The sequence below is a fragment of the Zonotrichia leucophrys genome, chromosome 1A, assembly GCF_028769735.1.
Source record: "Zonotrichia leucophrys gambelii isolate GWCS_2022_RI chromosome 1A, RI_Zleu_2.0, whole genome shotgun sequence".
Lineage (NCBI taxonomy): Eukaryota > Metazoa > Chordata > Aves > Passeriformes > Passerellidae > Zonotrichia > Zonotrichia leucophrys.
The window spans coordinates 27,879,978-27,898,975 of NC_088170.1; the positions used below are offsets into that span (position 1 = coordinate 27,879,978).

General features: G+C 36.9%; 1 protein-coding gene across 1 annotated transcript in view; it reads left to right on the plus strand.

Moving 5' to 3' along the window:
- OTOGL (otogelin like) overlaps nucleotides 1–18,998 on the plus strand; it is a 90,718-nt gene that overhangs the window by 45,599 nt on the left and 26,121 nt on the right. Inside the window, exons 26-36 of the mRNA XM_064701999.1 lie at nucleotides 2,800–2,934; nucleotides 3,390–3,533; nucleotides 5,190–5,309; nucleotides 7,502–7,618; nucleotides 10,367–10,523; nucleotides 11,054–11,080; nucleotides 12,531–12,698; nucleotides 14,293–14,571; nucleotides 15,248–15,365; nucleotides 16,586–16,665; nucleotides 17,544–17,813. Of these exons, the coding sequence (XP_064558069.1) occupies nucleotides 2,800–2,934; nucleotides 3,390–3,533; nucleotides 5,190–5,309; nucleotides 7,502–7,618; nucleotides 10,367–10,523; nucleotides 11,054–11,080; nucleotides 12,531–12,698; nucleotides 14,293–14,571; nucleotides 15,248–15,365; nucleotides 16,586–16,665; nucleotides 17,544–17,813 (1,615 nt within the window). The remainder of the gene's footprint in view (nucleotides 1–2,799; nucleotides 2,935–3,389; nucleotides 3,534–5,189; nucleotides 5,310–7,501; nucleotides 7,619–10,366; nucleotides 10,524–11,053; nucleotides 11,081–12,530; nucleotides 12,699–14,292; nucleotides 14,572–15,247; nucleotides 15,366–16,585; nucleotides 16,666–17,543; nucleotides 17,814–18,998) is intronic.

Below are 18,998 nucleotides of genomic sequence, written 5' to 3' on the forward strand. Positions count from 1 at the left end.
GCTCGAATCCCAACCATATACAAAAACTTCTGACTTGAGTATGTTGATGCTGTTCAGCTGAAGGGATTGGTCTGGACTGTCAGAAGGCACAGGCAGCAGTTTCAGTTAGCATAGCTAATATAGCTACCCGCTGCTGCCTCAAGGACTTGTCTTCATTGCCAAAAAAGGTGTATTTTTACTATGGGGCAATTAGCCTGATTTGACTACCCTAATTTAAAATCAAGCTCCTAATTTCTTTTCTTACAGGGAAGACATTGCTTCCCTATTAACTCAAAGTGTCCCCTTTTGCTGAGACTAAGGTAACTGAAGAGGAGTGACCTGTGCAATAAAAGAGCCCACAATGTCCTAGGCATCAAATAGACCCAGAGACTGCAAGCAAAATCCTTCTTTGCACTGAGCCGTGGTGGGGAGTAACTCCTTTTCTCACTTTTCAGTTGCACAGGACAGAGTGTATCAGCTTGCATCCTATCTATCAAACTAATGAGATTGTCTCCTTTTTAATTTACCACATCGCATCCAATAAATCAAAAAATGCTCTGGGCTGTTATCTGACTTGGAGGGTAATAACTGGTACTCACTCCAGCAGCAGGCCTGGTTTAATTAAAACATAGTGGATTTCCCAATAAGGTAGTGACCAATTTTATTTTGAGTGCAACCTAACACAACTTTACAACAGAATGGAACAGATGAACTTTACCTTGAAGCTTCTGGTGGTTTTAAACTGTGTTCCCTTGCTAAATCACAGAGATCTGATTTCCTACACCCCCTTACCACTAAGCAGTTAATGAATAACTTTACCCACTGTAGCTGTTGCCTTCCAAGCCAACTGCTGGCAAGCACCATCTGTTTCCTAAGCCCTGGCATTAGGGTAGCATAGAGCTTGCAGGCAGTCTCCCACAACTCGTGCTCATCACATTCACAAGCACTCGCTTGCTGTAGAGTGTTTTCTATGCCAGGTAGCAGCATCCTCTGGCTTTTGGGCCGTGCTAGACTAGGGGTAGCAAAACTGTAGTACCTCCTCTGTGTGGCAAAAAATACCTCTATGCTTTCCATCATCTGGGGTTGGGTTTGTTTTTGATTTTAGAATGAAAGTGTTTTTTAAAGAGTTTGGTCGCTATGACTTTTATTAAGAAAAAATACACAAACTGCTTCCTACAGCGCACATGCAGTATTTCTCACTGATGAGGAAAAATTAATGATTTTTTTTTAAATTCTTGAATTCTGATCAGCACAGAATAAATAAGGGGACAAATGTGAGACAGTCAAGAAACAGGAGTAAGTAGCCAGCAACTCCTGGGGGTACACTGGGCAAGGTAGTGATACATTGACCACAGGAGGGAGCAAAGCCCTGGGGGAGATGCTGTGGGCAGACACCAAGGTGTGGCATGCCTCTTGTTGTGGCCAAGTAGGGCTCTTCAAGAGCATTGCTGGGAGCCATGAGTAATTCCCAGGACTGGGAGATGCTGAGAGCCACCATTCCATCTTGCACACCATGCCCATGAGCACCTCCAGTTAGTGATTTCACCTAATCACAGTCTCAGAGAATATGTTCAAAAGAGGGTGGGAGCCAGAAGAGTTTTAACAAGAAGAGAACCTTTTTTTTTCCCAGCACTACCCAAGTGTCCCATATAAGAATGGATTAGTCAGTGGGTGCTACTTGCCACTTCCAAGATTATTTCATGTCTGTCTCATGTATCTGATGACTGTAGGACTGATTTTACTCAAAAATTGAACTAGATTCAGAAACAGTGTCTCAATATTAACAGTGTCTCATATTAATGTTATGAAGTTAACTTTCTCAAGTAATTTCTATAGTTATGGCTGCTTGTTGATTTGTAAGGATTGCTACAGAAAAGAATAGGGAAGTAAATTAAAATAGGAAATAATAGGAATAGCTCAACTTCATTTTTTTGGTGGTAGTGTTAGCAACTGAAAAGACAGCTCATCTCCTTTGTTCAGGTAAAATCTTAGCATGGGGAATTACAAGGTGCACATGTGTTTCCCTCAGGATACAGAGGAACCACAGAAGCTGTAGGTGAATAAACTGATGTGGTGAGCCAAGGTGCAAAGGTGATTTTTTTTGTGCCTAATATGCAAAAGTAATGAATGGGCTGTAGAGCCAAAAGGTGTGGGACTGGGGAGGCAGTACATTTGAGTTCGAAGTACTAAAACACCAGTAAATCAGGACAACAAAATATTCAAATCTTCTAAATGTTAAAATAACCCCACCCTACAAACAAAAATATTGGCAGAAACCTTTACCCCCTCCAATAACATTAAGTATGACTCATGGTTTTGTGAATTTTGATGTGTGGTGGCACAGAAACTGTCCTCTCTATTACTGACAGATGGAAGGTTTCTTGGTTTTAAAAACATGAAAACAGCTTGATCTCATGTACCTTGGTTTAAAAATAAAGCTCTTTTTATAGCATGTCTCAATTTCGACAACCGCACTGTGCCGTAAATATTAGCTTCCAAGTAAAAGCATATTTGAAAAGCCTAAACCAGACTCTTATTTTAGGGGTAGCCTGATCCTCTGAGTTTGTGAAATCTTCAGCAAGAATAGTCACAGCTGAATATAATAGCTCCTGGTGCTTAACTCCAAAGTTTGTGTGTTCAGTTTTGAATTTAAAAAGGCATTTCCTGATTTGGTAACTTGCTTAAATTTAATTTCAAATGTGTGTAAATTCTTAAGTATATATATATTTTTTTCTTTTGTGATGATAAGCATAGAATAAATCTGCAGGAGTGAAATGCAATTGAATATATCAGTAAAATGATTTCTTCTTAATGTTGCAGAGCACAGATAACTCAAATATATCTATAATTGCTCAGAACAAAAAGTGCTTTGACAATGATATTGTTTGCTCAAAGAATGTTTTCATCACTGTTGGAGACACTGAGATTTATTTTAGCGAACCTTCTGAGAAGCAGGTTAGTTATTTTCTTTCCTTTTTTGGTTGCCCTTTAAGATAAGCACTGCAAATTTACAGCTCTGAAGAAGCATGTTTTTGGAAAGCATCTCTAGTCTGAGTTAATGTAGTACCAGTGTTTAGGCCTGGATAAAGCAGCAGGTCCCAGGACACACTTTTTTTCACCAATTGTTTTTTTTTCAAGTTCTATTTGTCATGCAAAGAATATTGCCAAAAGTCTCAAGGAGATGAAATATACTGGCATTTATGAGTTTCTTTACAGTGGGTTTAGAAAGAGAAACCAAAGTACGAAGCAAACTTGAACGACTGAAAAGATAAAATATCAAAGTATTAAACAACACTTCTACAAATATTACTGATTCAGCTAGATGCTAAAATATTCTTCAATATGTACTCTGCTGTTATCTGGTAGCATTACTTTAGTAGATCTTAATTAATATTCATTTGTGTCAGAAGACCCTAGGGGCGCAAGAAAACAAATCTAACTATCAGCTGTGGAAGGCTGGATATTATACTGTGATACACTTTCCAGAACAGGACATTACAATTCTGTGGGATAAGAAGACAATGATGCATGTAAAAGTTGGACCTCGATGGAAGGTGAGCCAAAATATAAACCTGAGATTTTGTGTAGATTCTCTATCTTCCTAATGTCATCTTTTATTGAATAACTGTGAGTCTTTTCTTCAAGACTAGCTTTCCCAGTGATACAGCTTGTTCAGCTGCTAGTATTTCCCAGGTAAGAAGAGATGGAGAAAGCAACTTCTGAAGAGGAGTGGTTTCTACACCTACGCTCACTCTGTTTGATTCACTGTAGCTTTGGAGATATGCAATGATTCAGCTCTGACTCAAAGATAACTTTGGGGGCTGGAAGTGAGGGGTAGTTTTTGAGTTATCCAGTTCGCTGCATGTTTTCATTGGCTAGCACCAATGTAAAAGAAGCTTCTGTGCCCAGTGACATGGAGGATGGCAAGTTTGTAGCACAGATTGCATTGGACTGACCTTGGAACTGCAACCTGGGATGTAGTAGAGGCTTCTGAGATGAACAGATGGAGTCACATGTTGGCTTTAATCAAAAAACACAAAATACAGAAAAAGATCTAGAAAAAACCTTACATTTAAACCTAATGGATATATCGTGACAGGATTCAGTCATGATGTGAAGAGGGATTCAAAGCTCCTTTTTTGCCCAGTTGCTCTTCTCTTTTCTATTCCTATATCATCTAACTTTGTGTCTATGCAACTCAGTCATTAGGTGCAGGCAGAGTAACCCTATCAGTGCAATTCAGAATTACATTATTCTTTGTTTCAAACATGAACACGTGTGTGAAGATGGAGCTTATTCAGCAAAAGAAAAAAAGCATGATAGGCTAGAAGGCAATATCAGATTTTTTTAAGTGTAAGTCAAAGCTATAATGACCATCTAATGCAGGTTTAGAGCAAAATTATTATAGGCTTCTGTCCAAATAGCCATAAAATACTTAATTCACCAACAAGTTGATTTGTCAGCCGTCAATACATATAGAGAAAAAAAAGGTCTTCAGTTTTTGAGTAAGCTAGCTGGGAGCTGAGTTCTACAGGTTGCATTTAGGAACACAAATTCTTCCAGTTCTTTCTGCTTCCAATGACTGTTTCTTCCAGAGGCTACAGTTCGGGAAGATGTCTGCAGCAGACCTTAAGAAAAAAAACTCATTAGTGTGAGCCACAACACCCTAAAAGTCCAGCTCTACTTTTTATTGTTGTGCAGGAATGTCTATTTTCCTATATATTTATATATGTATGTATGTATACATAGTTTATCCATCAGCAGCATATGCCCAAGAAAAGAAAGTTGCAGCTGTCTCTTTTATAATTGCTATTACAATGGTTCCAGCTATTGTGAACTAAAATTAGAGGCAGCAAGTTTTAATGACAACAACTAGTCAGGCTTCACAATCATGATGTAATTCACCTAAACTTTTGACTTTTGGACTGGAATCACTACTGAGCTTTCAGAAAAAAAATATTACTAGATTCCAGTCTGTTTTCACAGGCAGGCAGTTAGGAGAAGTTCTGGAAAAAGGGAAGAAAACCACTGATTTCTGTTAAAAGATATTTGCAATATGGAACTACAGGCATAGCAGAGTGTCAGATATTTTCAAAGGATAAGTCAGATTTACATTCACCCTTTTTATGTAAAAATTTATATATTCCATGTGTGTAATTTGTGCCAATTATTGACTGTAAGTTTATGAAAAAAATTCTTTTCTCTTTCAGGGAAAACTGGCAGGCTTGTGTGGAAATTTTGACAAATATACTTCAAATGATCTGACTACATCAAACAACATGGAGGTGAGAAATGCACAGGTGTTTGGAGACAGCTGGGTATTAGGACAGGTAAGTCCCATGTCCAACAAAAATGTAGAGGAAAAAAAAAATTTAATTTGTAAAAGAGCACATTATATGCACATGATGTATTTTCTAAAATTATGGTCACTGTATAAGAGGATATTTTAATTTTTGTGTCTGTAGATATGAAATGTGTTAAAAATACCGTATGTCATAGCAAACAGATGCAGAATTTAAATGATACCAAACGATCTCTTTAGGGAAGGATATACTTTCCTCTGTGAAAGACAATTATAGCTGTCTGCATTTCAGTGTTCTACAAAGTTGGGTACAATGCTTCTGGTATTTTTGATTCATCCCAATTTGAAAACAATTATAATTTCTCTGGGTTGGAAGGCATCAGGATACTGAAAGTAAACAGAATCTGAATGCTGGAAAAAAGAGGCCTGGAAGCGTTTATTTCTAAACACTGACAATAAAATGAAGATTTATTTTAGTGGCACTTTGTAAACAGAGTAAACTAACAAAGCAGAGGTGAATAAGGGATGGGCAGAAAAGGCTCAGAACAGCAACAGGCACAACCTAGTATGGAAACTTGGTTTCTGAGGGGAAGGTAGGAGGATGCTGTAGGGAATGAATAGTTTATAACACCATTTGGTGTTATAAATGGTTTATAACACACATTTATGGTCCAACTCTGGTTTATAACATAGGAGAATAGGTATTTCATGAATTTGTGCTGAGAAGATGTAAAGTTTTATAACCTTATGGAGCTCCTGAAAAATCATTATTTGTAACGCGCTCCTTTTGCATGACTGTCAGGGCCAGGTTTTAATCTATTCTCTCCTTGACACAGCAGGAAATGGACCAAATATCTCTCACCTCATGGAAGAATGCTTTGGAATAAAGATTTTGAGGCTTTTCTGCCTCAATATCTCCCTTTGGATATATTTTATTCTACATAAAATGTTTAAATTTCGTAAGCAGGCAAGGCAAATGTGTAGAGTCCTAGAAGGTCCTACATAAACAAATGTGTGAATACTTGATATTAAGTTCATTAACTTTTCTTTTTCAATGTATTGATTTGGTGGCTCCCTTAAAAAGATGTATAGTGTTAGCACAGCATATTAACTTGTAGGATGTTAAGACTTGCACCTTACTTTTTGGTGGAGATACATATCTGTAAAATCTCATGTAATCTCCTGATCTCTATGTCTGCCAGAGTGCTCAGGATCTAAGTTCAGCTTTGGTCTTGCTGGTTGGCTGTGCTCACACAGACTTGGCACTTCATCTGCCCCTGCAGTAGGCCTTCAGGATTTCTTCAGAAAGGGCCTTTAGCCTATGGTAAAGATGCATCCTGGTCACCATTTCTGAAAAATCAAAATACTTGAAAGGGATATTTGATAGCTGGAGGCCTAGAATCCATCTCTGCTATTGGGAAATGTGCTTTTATTAGCACTGTGAATGGCTCCTTCTTGCCGGGAGTGGCAGCACATATCCTCACAGCAGTGTCTGAGCACCTGCACAGGAGGGCAGCATATGTGGGTGACTGCACTGCAGCTGAGGCTGCTGTGGGACACCCCAACAATGCCTGTGCATTCATTGTCACACCCTCCTCGTGCATTACACCCACCTTGCCTGCTGCACCAGTGCAGCATGGTTTCAGATGAACTCATGTTCTCCAAGCTGAGTGTCCCTTTCCTATATTTTTCTGTTCTTTTTTTTTTCTTTTTGAAGAGATCCTAGAAGTGATGCAGTTGTATCTCACCCATTTTTTGAGTTATCATGATGATCTTTGACTCTATATTTTAATGAGTTGTTCCCTTCCTACCACTGCTTCTTTATTTGAACTTATAGAGCTAAAGCCATCTGTAGTATGACTCCATTTAAAGTCAGTGAAAACCACCCAGGATGGATTTGGACCACGTATTTGTTTGTGAAGTTACAGTTGGTTGCTCTGGTAATGATTATAATGTGTCACAAAGAAAACATTTTGTCTTTATGCACTGAGCAGACAGCAGGAACATTTTAGTGCTTAAGAAAAAAACAAAAAGTTTTTTTTAGAGCAAATGTTTTCAATTATAAAAACAAATCAAGGAAAGAAGACGAAGAAGATAGAATTGAAATTTTTTATTTTCTGATTATGAAAGTATTGAATTATATGTTACTATGATGTACCTGAGTCTGTGATAAACACACCTACCTATAAAATATTTGTGGGTTTTGTGCTTGTTTTTAAGTGTAAGAGCCCAAATGAAACACTGAGACCATGTGAAGTACATCAGAGCAAGTTCCCTTATGCAAAAAAGGAATGCTCAATTTTATACAGTGATCTTTTTGCACCTTGTCGCAATGTGGTAAGTTTATTAAATATCCAAGATTGCTCTCATGAAAATAATCAAATTCCAGTAATGAATTTCTTCTTGCCAATACCCTCAGTCTGAATGAGAGGATACAGAGTAAAGCCCTGCAAGTATCTCTGTGTGGGTGGGCTATATTTGTGCGGAGCTCCTTGTTCCTCTCAAGACTGGAATCTAAACATAAAAGTGGTAACAGAGTTGAGGTAGTCTACTGAATAATCAAGGTTCTAGCCTGTTTAGTTTTTATTTATACCTTTTATCTATATAGGAAGCTAAGTTTTACAAATTGTAAATTTGTATAAATTGAGGGATTCTAAAGTAAGTATATGTGTAATGCACCTACAGCTTACTTCAAATGGTTTTATTTTGTTGTTTCCTGCTTTATATAGAAAGAAATATGACAAAGCAAGATTTCTGCTTTCGAGCTTTTTAATTGTTTGGTGGCTTATCATTTGGTTTTATCAAAACTCTGAGGTTTGGTATCCTTGTTTTCCCAATATCTGGCTAAGTATGAGTTAAAAGTTACAAGAATGTCCTTCAGTTCAGTCTAGATGAGATGGGTACGACACTATTTTGTGTGGTAATCTTTTATTCCATTTTAATCCACCCATTATCAATGCAAGATGTGCTTTATACATTTTTCTCTATTTCTAATTTTAGCCTCCCAATGGTATTTAGGTGCTTCTTTACACCTGAACAAGCAAGAACCACTATGACATTTCATCTCATTCTTTAATTTCTTCATGATTATTAATACTAAGTGAGATCATTAGCTGTCTCAGCTGAACCTCCTGACTTTCAGGACTGAAGCTGAATATCAACATGGTTAGGAATTTGCCTGTGAAGGAGGTTGCAGTAGCTTAACCCAAGGGATTTATTAATGTTGACTTAAGTTACTATGTAAAGAATTTTTTGAGCATGTGCCTGAGAACATAGTGATGAGCATATTTTCAAAGTGGCAAATAATAAATAAAAATGGAACTTTTGAGAGTCTTTTTGAGAAACTGTATTATTATAACAACTTGGAAAGATTTTTTTCCCTTGAATGTTCATTTTCTATATCTTATCCATGTTATGATTAGAATTTGCAAATATTATGCCAGAAATTTTGCATAATTATCTAAAAAAAATCTATGCCAGGTGCAAAATGTGTGATATAATTAGTAGTCAAGTATTTCTGCATGTGTGCATCTATCTTGTACGGGAGAGTCTGTAAAACAAACATCTTTCATGTGTTTTTAGAACCCATTAATCAGCATGTGAAAGTACAGCTCCTGCAAATGTAATGTAGAATGACCTCCTATCAAGGGCATGTGCAGCTGACTGCTGGGTGGGGAACAGGGTGCCAAGAAAAAAGCCTGAGCAGAGACTGACACTGAGGGCAGGGAAAGAACAGAAAACAAAGATGGGGGTTTCCAACGTGCTTATTGTTGCTCCTGCTGTGTGGGTGGGAGATCCTGCAGTGCATGCAGGCAAGCTCCTGTCTGAGGGACCAGCGGCCTTGCAGCTCAACTCAGGCTGCAACACCACTTTGCAGGGAGACAAAATCTTGCATCTCTGCCCAGCAGCAACTGATGGATTGCAGTTGCCCAAATAAGCACTGAATTCAGCAGGATCTGAGGAGCCTGACCATGGAGAAAAAAAGGGTCTTCCTCTTCCTCCTAAATCCTGAAACAGCAGGATTTTGGCCCAAGGATCCCAGTTTGTCACAAGAGCAGGAAATTGGTGAGCCATGGAGAGATGCTGTTCTGCAGGCATGAGAGACAGATTGAGATATTTGGAGCCAGTCTGCCGTTAGGTGATTTCTACAAAGGTACTACTGTCACTTTCAGTGGAGCTAGTTCTCATGTGTGTCCCCCACATCCCCAGTGGTATCCCTGCTTTCAAAACAAGAAAAAGAATGAAAGCACAATAACATCTCTCTGCCCTTGATCCAGTCCCTGCCAGCTTCTAGCTACTGCCAGCTGAGAAGCTGTCTTCATGTTAGATAAGTAATGCTTTGTTACTGTGGTGGTATTTCTGTAATCTGACGTGTGCCATTTGAGTCTTTACAGCTGAGCTAGACCAGACACTAAACTGAAGAGAAGCATTGCTTTAAACAGTCCATGTGTTGAGTAAGAACACTGTTTTGGAAATGTTGCTGAACATTACAAAAAAAATGATTTAAACCCAAGAAACAGTGTATCATGTAAAATCATATTGTGATAGGATTTTAGAGAATGTGGATTTCTGATCTAATGAAGTTTTCTGGGCAAATTATATTAAGATCTTGATAAGTGCAGAAATATTATTTTTTTTGTGTGCAATGTCACCAGTGGTCCCAAGCTTTCTTCCCCTGGGAAATCTCCCCTCTATAAATTATTACTTTAATAACTTGGTAATCAGAGTCACAGCTCTGATTTTGTTGTTGTTCATGCAAAACTGGCAGGATGACTACAGATGGCAGTATTTGCCTTATAAAAGCGGAACTGCCAGCTTCAACAGTTCTTTAAAATTGATGAACAGCGAGTGTGTGGACAAGCATGTTTGTTAGTAATCGCTGTTTCAATTTTTCTTTTGACGTTTAACTTAGATATAAGCTGATCATTTGAAGTGTGCATTTTGTGTAGGAATATGCCCAAACTTTGGAAAATACCTTATTGTGTTTAGTGCTTTCAGTCAGTCCAGAAGTAGAACTCCTGCTGCAACTGAAATATGTACAGCTCATGCAATTAAGTCAGCTGTTTTTGTTTTTTCCCCTCCCAGATTGATGTGACTTCTTTTATCAAAAATTGTCACACAGACACATGCAACTGCAATCTTGGTGGGGACTGTGAGTGTCTGTGTACCAGTATTGCAGCTTATGCCCACAAGTGCTGCCAGCAAGGAGCAGCGATTCACTGGCGATCTCCTCTGCTCTGTGGTATGTACCTGGGCTGGCCACGCTCCAGAGCTCATCTCACAGGCATTTCTGACTTTTTCCTGCCCAGTTATACAAATATGACAGAGTAGGTGGATAGTAAACATAGCTCACATCTCTCAAGCTGTCTCTGTGTTAGCTGTGTCATCCTTACACACCCAAATTCACTGTCTTGCTGAAAAGGGCTGGCTGTGCTTAGGGTGTGTTAGTGCAGAGACTGTGGGAAAGTCTGGATGTCCATTTTCCTGTGTAGGGCTCCAAAGAGACCCAGTCTGTTCTTTTCTTTGACAGCAAGAAGGGTTCTTAGCTGTAAAATAATTCCTGCTTCAGGTCTGCTGTCACTGGATGAAAGTCTAAGAAAATAAAATCACTGACTGAAATGTCTTATGGGACATGAAACTTCCTCTCTGGAAAGTAAGCTTTACATTTTAGGGATGCAGAAATACATGGATTCTCTTGTTACTACTAATAATAATTGTAACAGTAATAATAATAACAAGAACAATAATATGCTTGTTTTCTTTTTCTTTTAGCTTATGACTGTGAATATTACAACCAAGGTATGTACTATTTGATATTCTTGTTTAAAAACCTCAATAAATTTACAGGCTTTTTCTTTGACTTGGTGCATGCAGTTTTAACATTACTTTTATTTTGAATGAGTGAATTTGGTGGCCCAGCTGTGTTGAATGATCCTAGCAATCCCTAATGCCTCCATTAATAAGTTCATAATGTTCAGCGGGGAGGTGGATTGATCCATGATCCTTCAATATATGGTAGCAGTCAGGAAGAGCTCTAGAAGGACATTTCCTTGTGTTTGTACTGTACATTTCAGAGCTGGGACCTACAATATTTGGACATTGATGGGCTATGGGATTTTGTGCACGTCTCAGAATACTGTACTGTAAAAAGAACAGTGCCTTAGGATGATAGTGGTATTAATTTCACAGAAGTAATTCCTGTGTCATTCCCTCTAATATTTGAATACTGTGCACATACTTTATAGGTAGCAATAGGTATTGAAAAGGGAAAGTTGACTAATTGCAATGAATGAATGAACCTGAATTTTAATGTGTCTGTTTGATGACTAGGATGACTTGCGTCTCATAATGAGGATCATTATACAGATTATATTTTTATCCTCCAGTCTGGCCTACTACAGTAGTAGCATGAACATCTTGCTAGGTATAGCTTACTTCCCAATTACTTTTTAATAGGGAATTTTATCTTACTCAGAAAGGTTTGAGGACATGGCTCTAATGGCGAACATTATGGCAGTGCTCTTAAAGGTCTTTTCTGGCCTTAATTATTCTATGACTCTCTGAAAAAAGTAGAAAGGAGTACTGGTTTTGGCTAATTTTCTTCATATAGTTAACATGAATTTAATAATATATTTTGTACTTGTGATGACAGTGGTGTTGTAGCTACTGCTTACATAGATCAAGGTTTTCCCAGTTCTCACCAGTAGGCAAGCTGGGGCTGCACAGGAGGTTAGAGGGGGCAGAGTTGGGAGAACTGACCCCAGCTGACAAGAGAGATGTTGCAGAACACATGATGTTGAGTTCAGCAACAGAAATTGGAAGGGAAGTTTTCTGGGACTGCTTATGCTTATGGTTATGCTTATGAACCATTGCTAATGGTTCATCTAGATGTTGGTCAGCTGATGGTGAAGAATTTTGGCTTTTTCATCCCTTTGCTTTGTAGTCTTTGTTTTCTTTTTGCAATTATTTTCTTTGGTTTCCTTTTCTTTTTCATTGTTTCTCTGTAAACAAAACTCAAACCAAACCATGATTCAAATGTCTTTATCTTCACCCATTATTTTTTTTCAGTTCTTCCCCTCTGACTCTTTCGTGATGTGTGTGGTGAGTGACCAGGTGTGTGGTGCTTAGCTGCCTGTCAGGGTTAAAGTCAAGGACAGAGTTATGCATGTTTCCACTACAAAGTGGAACCAAGTGGAAAATTAAGACTTAAGTTTTGTATATTATGTGATGAAAATTTTTCTTCCCATAGGTCTTGGTGAAGGACCCTATATTTTGGCAAGTTTTGGAGTGAATGACACAATTATAGGGGCTAATGTATCCAGCAGAAGGATATTTCCCTTGCCTAGAACTGGAGCACACGGAAATGTAATTTTCAGTTTCATGATAACTCCAGGTCTTTTCAAAGATAAAGATTTATGTAAGTGTTCTCAGCAGTTTTGCTAATGGTGAGATATGTATGTCAAACTATATGAATTATTTTTGCTGCATCTTCTAAATGTCCTAAAGTAGTCTAGATATTTTTAGTTTTTGGAATAAGTGGCCAATTTCAAAATGAAGGAGGGATTTAAATTTTAATTTTTTTAGTATTAGAAAACCTCACTTCCAGCTTTAAAGTTGAATTTTCAAAAATTATTTTAGAAGTATTTCAAAATACAAGTGAATACAGTAACTTTGTGAAAAAATCCAATTAGTTTGTATAACTGGAAACTGGTGAATTTTTCACAAGTGTATAGCAAATATCAACACTGAAGGTCAATGCAGGATATTTTTGTCTCCAGTAAAATTGGTTCTACCTTGTGTTTCCACCTTATTTGTTACTTTTCCTGACCTAGAAAATGTGCAACTCAGAATGATCTATCTATTTCTGCATTGTTAACAAGCAACATCTCTGTGCAACATAGAAGGTAGTTTCTTAGGTGAACAGGTAATCCTAAGCTCTATGTTTTACTTATCAGACTTACCCAAACTATACAACAAAAATAAACTTGTTTAAATATTTTTCCTTCTATACATATTTTTCTTTCTTCACATATGTGAAGATTGTGCCAATTAAATCAATAAAGATTTTGTCATTGCTTTCTCAAATAATTTAATGTGTTGACAAAATCACAAACCCTCAAAAATCAACATAAAGAAGGGCTCTCTCCACAGAAAAATTTCAAATTAAGTTTACAAACATTTGAATGCTTATTGCTGTGGGAAAATCAGGTTGTTAGATGTGATTTTGAAATGAAAAATACATAAAACAGAAGAATTGATTCCTTCTTGTAAAATCCCTATGTAAAGTGAAAGTAAATAATTCATTATATCTGTGCAGTACACAGATGACTTTCATATGGAAATGAGGGATGAGATAATATTCCTCTAGATGAAAGAACTTCAAGACTGTATTCAAGTTGAAAATCAAGTATGAAGTCAGTCTTCTTATAAAGCTTGAAATTTTCAGAGAATTTTTTCAGAGAAATTTTCAGAGATTTTTTTTGATTTGTGGCATGGGTAGAGCAAATAGAGGTCAGGTCTCTTATTTGGCCATAGATTTTCTTACAGCATTTCTGGATGTGACTGCATATAAAAAAAAGCGTCACCTCAATGTTCTTACAATGTGATATTATTTGCTAATGAAATTTTGGTCCTGCTAAACTGTCAGACTTTTGTCCAAACTTGAGAAAAACTCTCAAGATATGAAAGTTCCACTCTGAGACTGCTTAGGCATCGGCATCAGTTTTGAAGGTTAGTAGCAGTTGGCTGAATGCAATTTTGGTCTAACTGATAAATTCCCTGGTGGTTCTGGATTATATGATCCTTTGGAGTCTCTTTTAGACCCTGCATTGTGTTTCTAACTCTCTTTTGTGCAACACAAAGCTGATTTTTTTTTTTTTTTTTTTTTTTTGTGAAAAGACAGTTTTAAAAAGGAGCCACTTAGCAGCCAATATATAGGATTTAATCTCAATTACAAGTTGTTTTCTGTGAAAATCTTAAAATTTTTATTATTTTTTTTTCTTCTGTGGAAGCTCTCTCTCTTGTTTCCCTTGAATCTGCTGAAAGACCAAACTACTTTCTGTATGTACATGACAATGAAACCATCGGGTTGGAGCAGTGGCAGGCAAATGCCTCTTTTCAGAGACGCGCCACCTTCTTCCACCACCAGGGTCTCTGGAGTCCAGGGCTCAGTGCCTTCGAGCTGCACAGTAAAAAAGGCTTTTTCATCATTCTCACCTCATCCAGTGTTAAAGTGAAAAAGTATGATGGTTCGGAAGAATTCAAACATTTCAGTAGTTTTAGTATTGAAGGTAAATTTTGCAAAATCTGCAGGGATAAACATTCTTTTTCTGCTTGCCCTCAGAGCATTTTCTTTCTTGTATTTCTATTTGTTACTATCAGCAAAAGTAACAAATATTTTATCCTATTTTTAATTTTTCTCTGTTTTCCATTCCATCTCAAAATGCTATTATTTTCTAACTTTTGCAGATACGATAGTCACTTTATTGTTGAACTATGTTTTCATTGGCTTGCTCTTTCAAAATGAAAGTGGCATATCACAAAACAATGTATGTTAATACCTCATTAGTAATCTATAAATGTCTATTATTTTAAATGAATTCAGTAATTGTGCTGCATCTGCAACCAACAGTATCTTCAATATGTTTAACTCATGTTAAACGTATTGACATAGATTTAACATTAACTCATGTTAAACCTATGTTTTAGGTTTTGAAACAGAGTATATTGTAAAAATTAATAGCTGCTTTTATTGTCAAAGCTTGAAGTGTCTTTTGGCTTGAACAAATTTAAAATATTCCAAACGAAATAAAATCTCACCCAGTGGAAAGTTCTGAAAATTTTGTCTATTTGGTTTTCATTTTCTCATTTATCTGAAGATCCCAGTGTATGTTACAGAAAAGGGTGTAAATTTAAATTGTTTATTGACTATTGAATCAATAAAAAACACCTTTCTTTCCTTCTCAGAACTCAGTGCTTCTGTGCCTTACAGAAGGATGTGTGAATGGCGATATGAATCTTGTGCTAATCCTTGTTTTAAGACATGTAGTGATCCTGAAGGAACAGCATGTAAATTTCTTCCTCTGTAAGTAAAATTAATCTCATATTACTACTGGATTGTTTTTTGTAATAAGCATACCATATGCTTTCTGAAAATCACTGCTGCAATATCCATCTAGTTTCACTATCCAAATTTCAATATGATTCTTATGAGAAGCTCTCACAAGTCATATGAAATCATTTGTACCAAGCCTCTCATTTCCCACAGTGTGTATTCCCATTTAGATGCACTTTCCAACACAAAAATAAGAAGGTTTGTATTTAGCCCAGAGGATTAGCTTCTGGTAGTGTTTAAGTAGAAAGCTGTTAAATTAAATGAAGGCTGTGGATTTATAGCTGCATCCTAAACCAGCACACCATGATGTTAAAACGACTAGATCTTTCTGGTGTTTATATGACTGAGATCAGAAGTTGTAGGAATAGTAAGGGAGGAATACGCCCTCTCCTGTAAAAAGAGGGAACTTTTATTCGGGGAGATGCCCACTGGCATGAAGGGAGGGATTTCAGAGGGGTGATGGTAGCTTGGGATTTAGTAAATAGATTTCCTGTCTCAGTGGTTCTCCCCTGGCCTCTATGAAACCACTGCAAACTAACAGGAAAAATGCCTAAAAGCTCAAGGCACAATGTGGTGGAAAAGAAAGGATATTTTAGATTCCAGACTCCCTAGGTATATGCAATTTATAATTAGTAATACTACAAACATGATTAATTTTCTCTGTTGGTATTCTTAGCTTTTTCCATATGGGAACACTGGTTGTTAATGTTATGATTTTCCCAATGAAAACTCCCCCAGAATGAAAAAGACATAGGAATATTGTGATTTGTCTGCATTCTCCTATGTTGAAAGGACACAAGAGAAAGGCTTTATGGAGTCAATCTAAATATTTTAATATCTCAAATGAACATATTTGGATAAAATAAAAGTCTTGTAGACAAGTTCATCATTCTGTGAAATACCTTTCTGTTTAAGGATCTAAACTTACACCTGGTTGGGGAAGAAAAATGGTCCAAACATCATATTAATCAGCCTATGCAAATAATTATTAACAGTTTAGAAATAGAATTATGCTGCCAAATAACTTTGTGAACTTGAAATGCCTCAAAATTCTATGTTCATAATTTCATAGGAAAGTCCTCAGAACTCTGATAAGACATTCTAATAGTTTGTTTAGACAAAGTAAAATAATTTAAAATTAACTTATAATTCTACTGTGGCTCTAGAATTGACTATACAATATTTTGAAGGGTTGAAGGATGCATGCCATACTGTCCCAAAAACATGATCCTTGATGAGATCACACTTAGATGTGTTTATCCAGAAGACTGTGAGTATACTTTATGATGTTGATCTACTGTTATAAATTACTCCAAGATCCTAGGAAAGGATTAATCAAATGTAATTTTTTAAAAGTTAAATGCTTTCTCAGAACATATTGGTGTTGAAGATTGTTTTTCTTGGACATAGACTCCATTCCCACTCATCCAAACTACAGCTTCTTCATTCAAAAAGTTATGTTTTACATTGAATTCTCATATTTCTCAAATAGTGGGTTATATATAACCTTTTGTGATTATGTTATACTCAGAGAAACTATATTTGACTATATAATGCTAGTATATTGCACATATATAAGGGAGAGATAATGAAAGACATACAGCTGTAGCAAAAGTTCAGTCTTTTCAAAGGATGACACACAACAAATTCAGCTCACCTATTTCATAATTTCTGGTGTGTAAAGATACCATATTATTTCCTTATTCGGTGCGATAAAGTATTATTTTAACATTAAAATTTAGTTTTAATACTGTATCTGATTGTACAATTTTGAATTAAATGTACAAAGTTGTCTCGTATAATACCTTCTAAGGATGTAATGTACTTATTTCAAATATTTTACTACTTTGGATTTACTGATTTTCTCTGAAACTGCCTTGTTGCTTCAAAATTGCTCTGCAAAATAAAGATTTACAATTTTTAATTTTTAATTTTTAATTTAAAAAAAATTAGCTACTTCATTTGCAGAGAAAATTAGAAAACATTTAGAAAACATCAGCTGAGTTCCTCAAAGTCATCAGATGACCTGGAACCATTGGCAAGATCTGATTTGCTAATATTTAAATGGGACTTGAGTAGAGATAGATTTGCTCTTTTTCTTTACTAATAATCCATAAAGGACATTTAAACGCACATTTTTCCTTTTAGGCATACCTGTGACACCTACAGAATCAGACATTGGACTGAAGCCTTCACTGATAATCTCTCACATGGGTCCTACCACAGAGAGATTTCCTCAGACACTCCCTGTATTTGTTACTTCAAGGAATAAATCAACTCTCATCGGTGTGACAGACAAAATAACCATAAATGCAAATACAGCTTCAAGGGGAATGAATATGTCGGCACAGTCCATTACAGACTTTTATTCATTGGAAGCTTCTAATGCAGCCACCTATTCAACATTTTCATTACCAAGTACAGTGGAGCCTTCTGATGTACTTCACAGCACAGCCAGCCCTACTGTCCTTTCCAAACCCATCCCTTCAACAGATTTTCCAATTCTTTTCCAAGCCTCAGCAGTCACATCAAGTAGTGACTGCTCTAATGCATCTATAACTTTACCCATTACAATAACAACTCAAACAACCCTGCTCAGTGCAAGTCCTATTCCAGCACATTCTGCATTATTAACACCCACTTCCCTAGTGGTAGTTCCATTTTCACTCGAAACATCAACCACTCAGCTAGGAACAGTTCGACTTTCCTCAGCACTAACAACTCTAGCCTCCAAGATATCTTTGGTCACTTCTGAGCTGCCTGCAGGGATTGGGAAGAGTAGGAGTCCTTCAGTAAGTCATTCTAAGGGAGCAGAAACACACTCTGAAGTGTCTTTGTCTGCCTTGGGGGCTGACAGAGAAACTTTCACAAGACCTGTATTTCTTCTAGATCCACGACTGACACTAAGAACGTCTACTTCTCCTATACCTACTCTACCTGTTAGAACTAGGTCTGGCATTAGTCAAACTGCAGTGTACCCAACACCCAGTTCTGCACTGACTTCAGCTGCTCCTCAGATTCCTATGACTACTAGATTTTCTAGCTCTGAGACAAGTGTTCCTCAATTAATCACAGTTTCATATTTCAAAACAGCAAAACCTTTGTCTAAAACTTCTCTGATATCATTAAATGTTAGCTCTTCAACCAGTTTTCCTCCAAAGCCACTTTCATCTTCAGTGCAAACTTCAACAACTGTTTCAGAGCAGACATCTCCATTAAAAAAGGGCAGTATTTCTGCTGCTCTGCCAATAATGACTGTATCTTCACCTCAAGTTGTTTCTCAAATCCCTAAAAACACTTCAAGTGCTGCAACACACACAGTATCTACACCAGTCCATTTTATGTATACCTCCCTGAAGCCCAAAGCTATGCCAGGTGCCACTCTTGCCTCCAAAAGTTTTTATACAGTACCTTCTAGTGCCTCCACTCCTCTAATCAATTCAACAATCTTTGATAGGTCTGTAGTGAGTAAAGCCTCAACAGAAAATAAGCAAATAATGCACACTGATCTCTTTTCATTATCATTTATTTCTAAAAAGCCAAAGAAATCTGCTACATCTTCAGCCTTCCCTCTCAGGACATTGGTGTTACCTCTAAATTCTA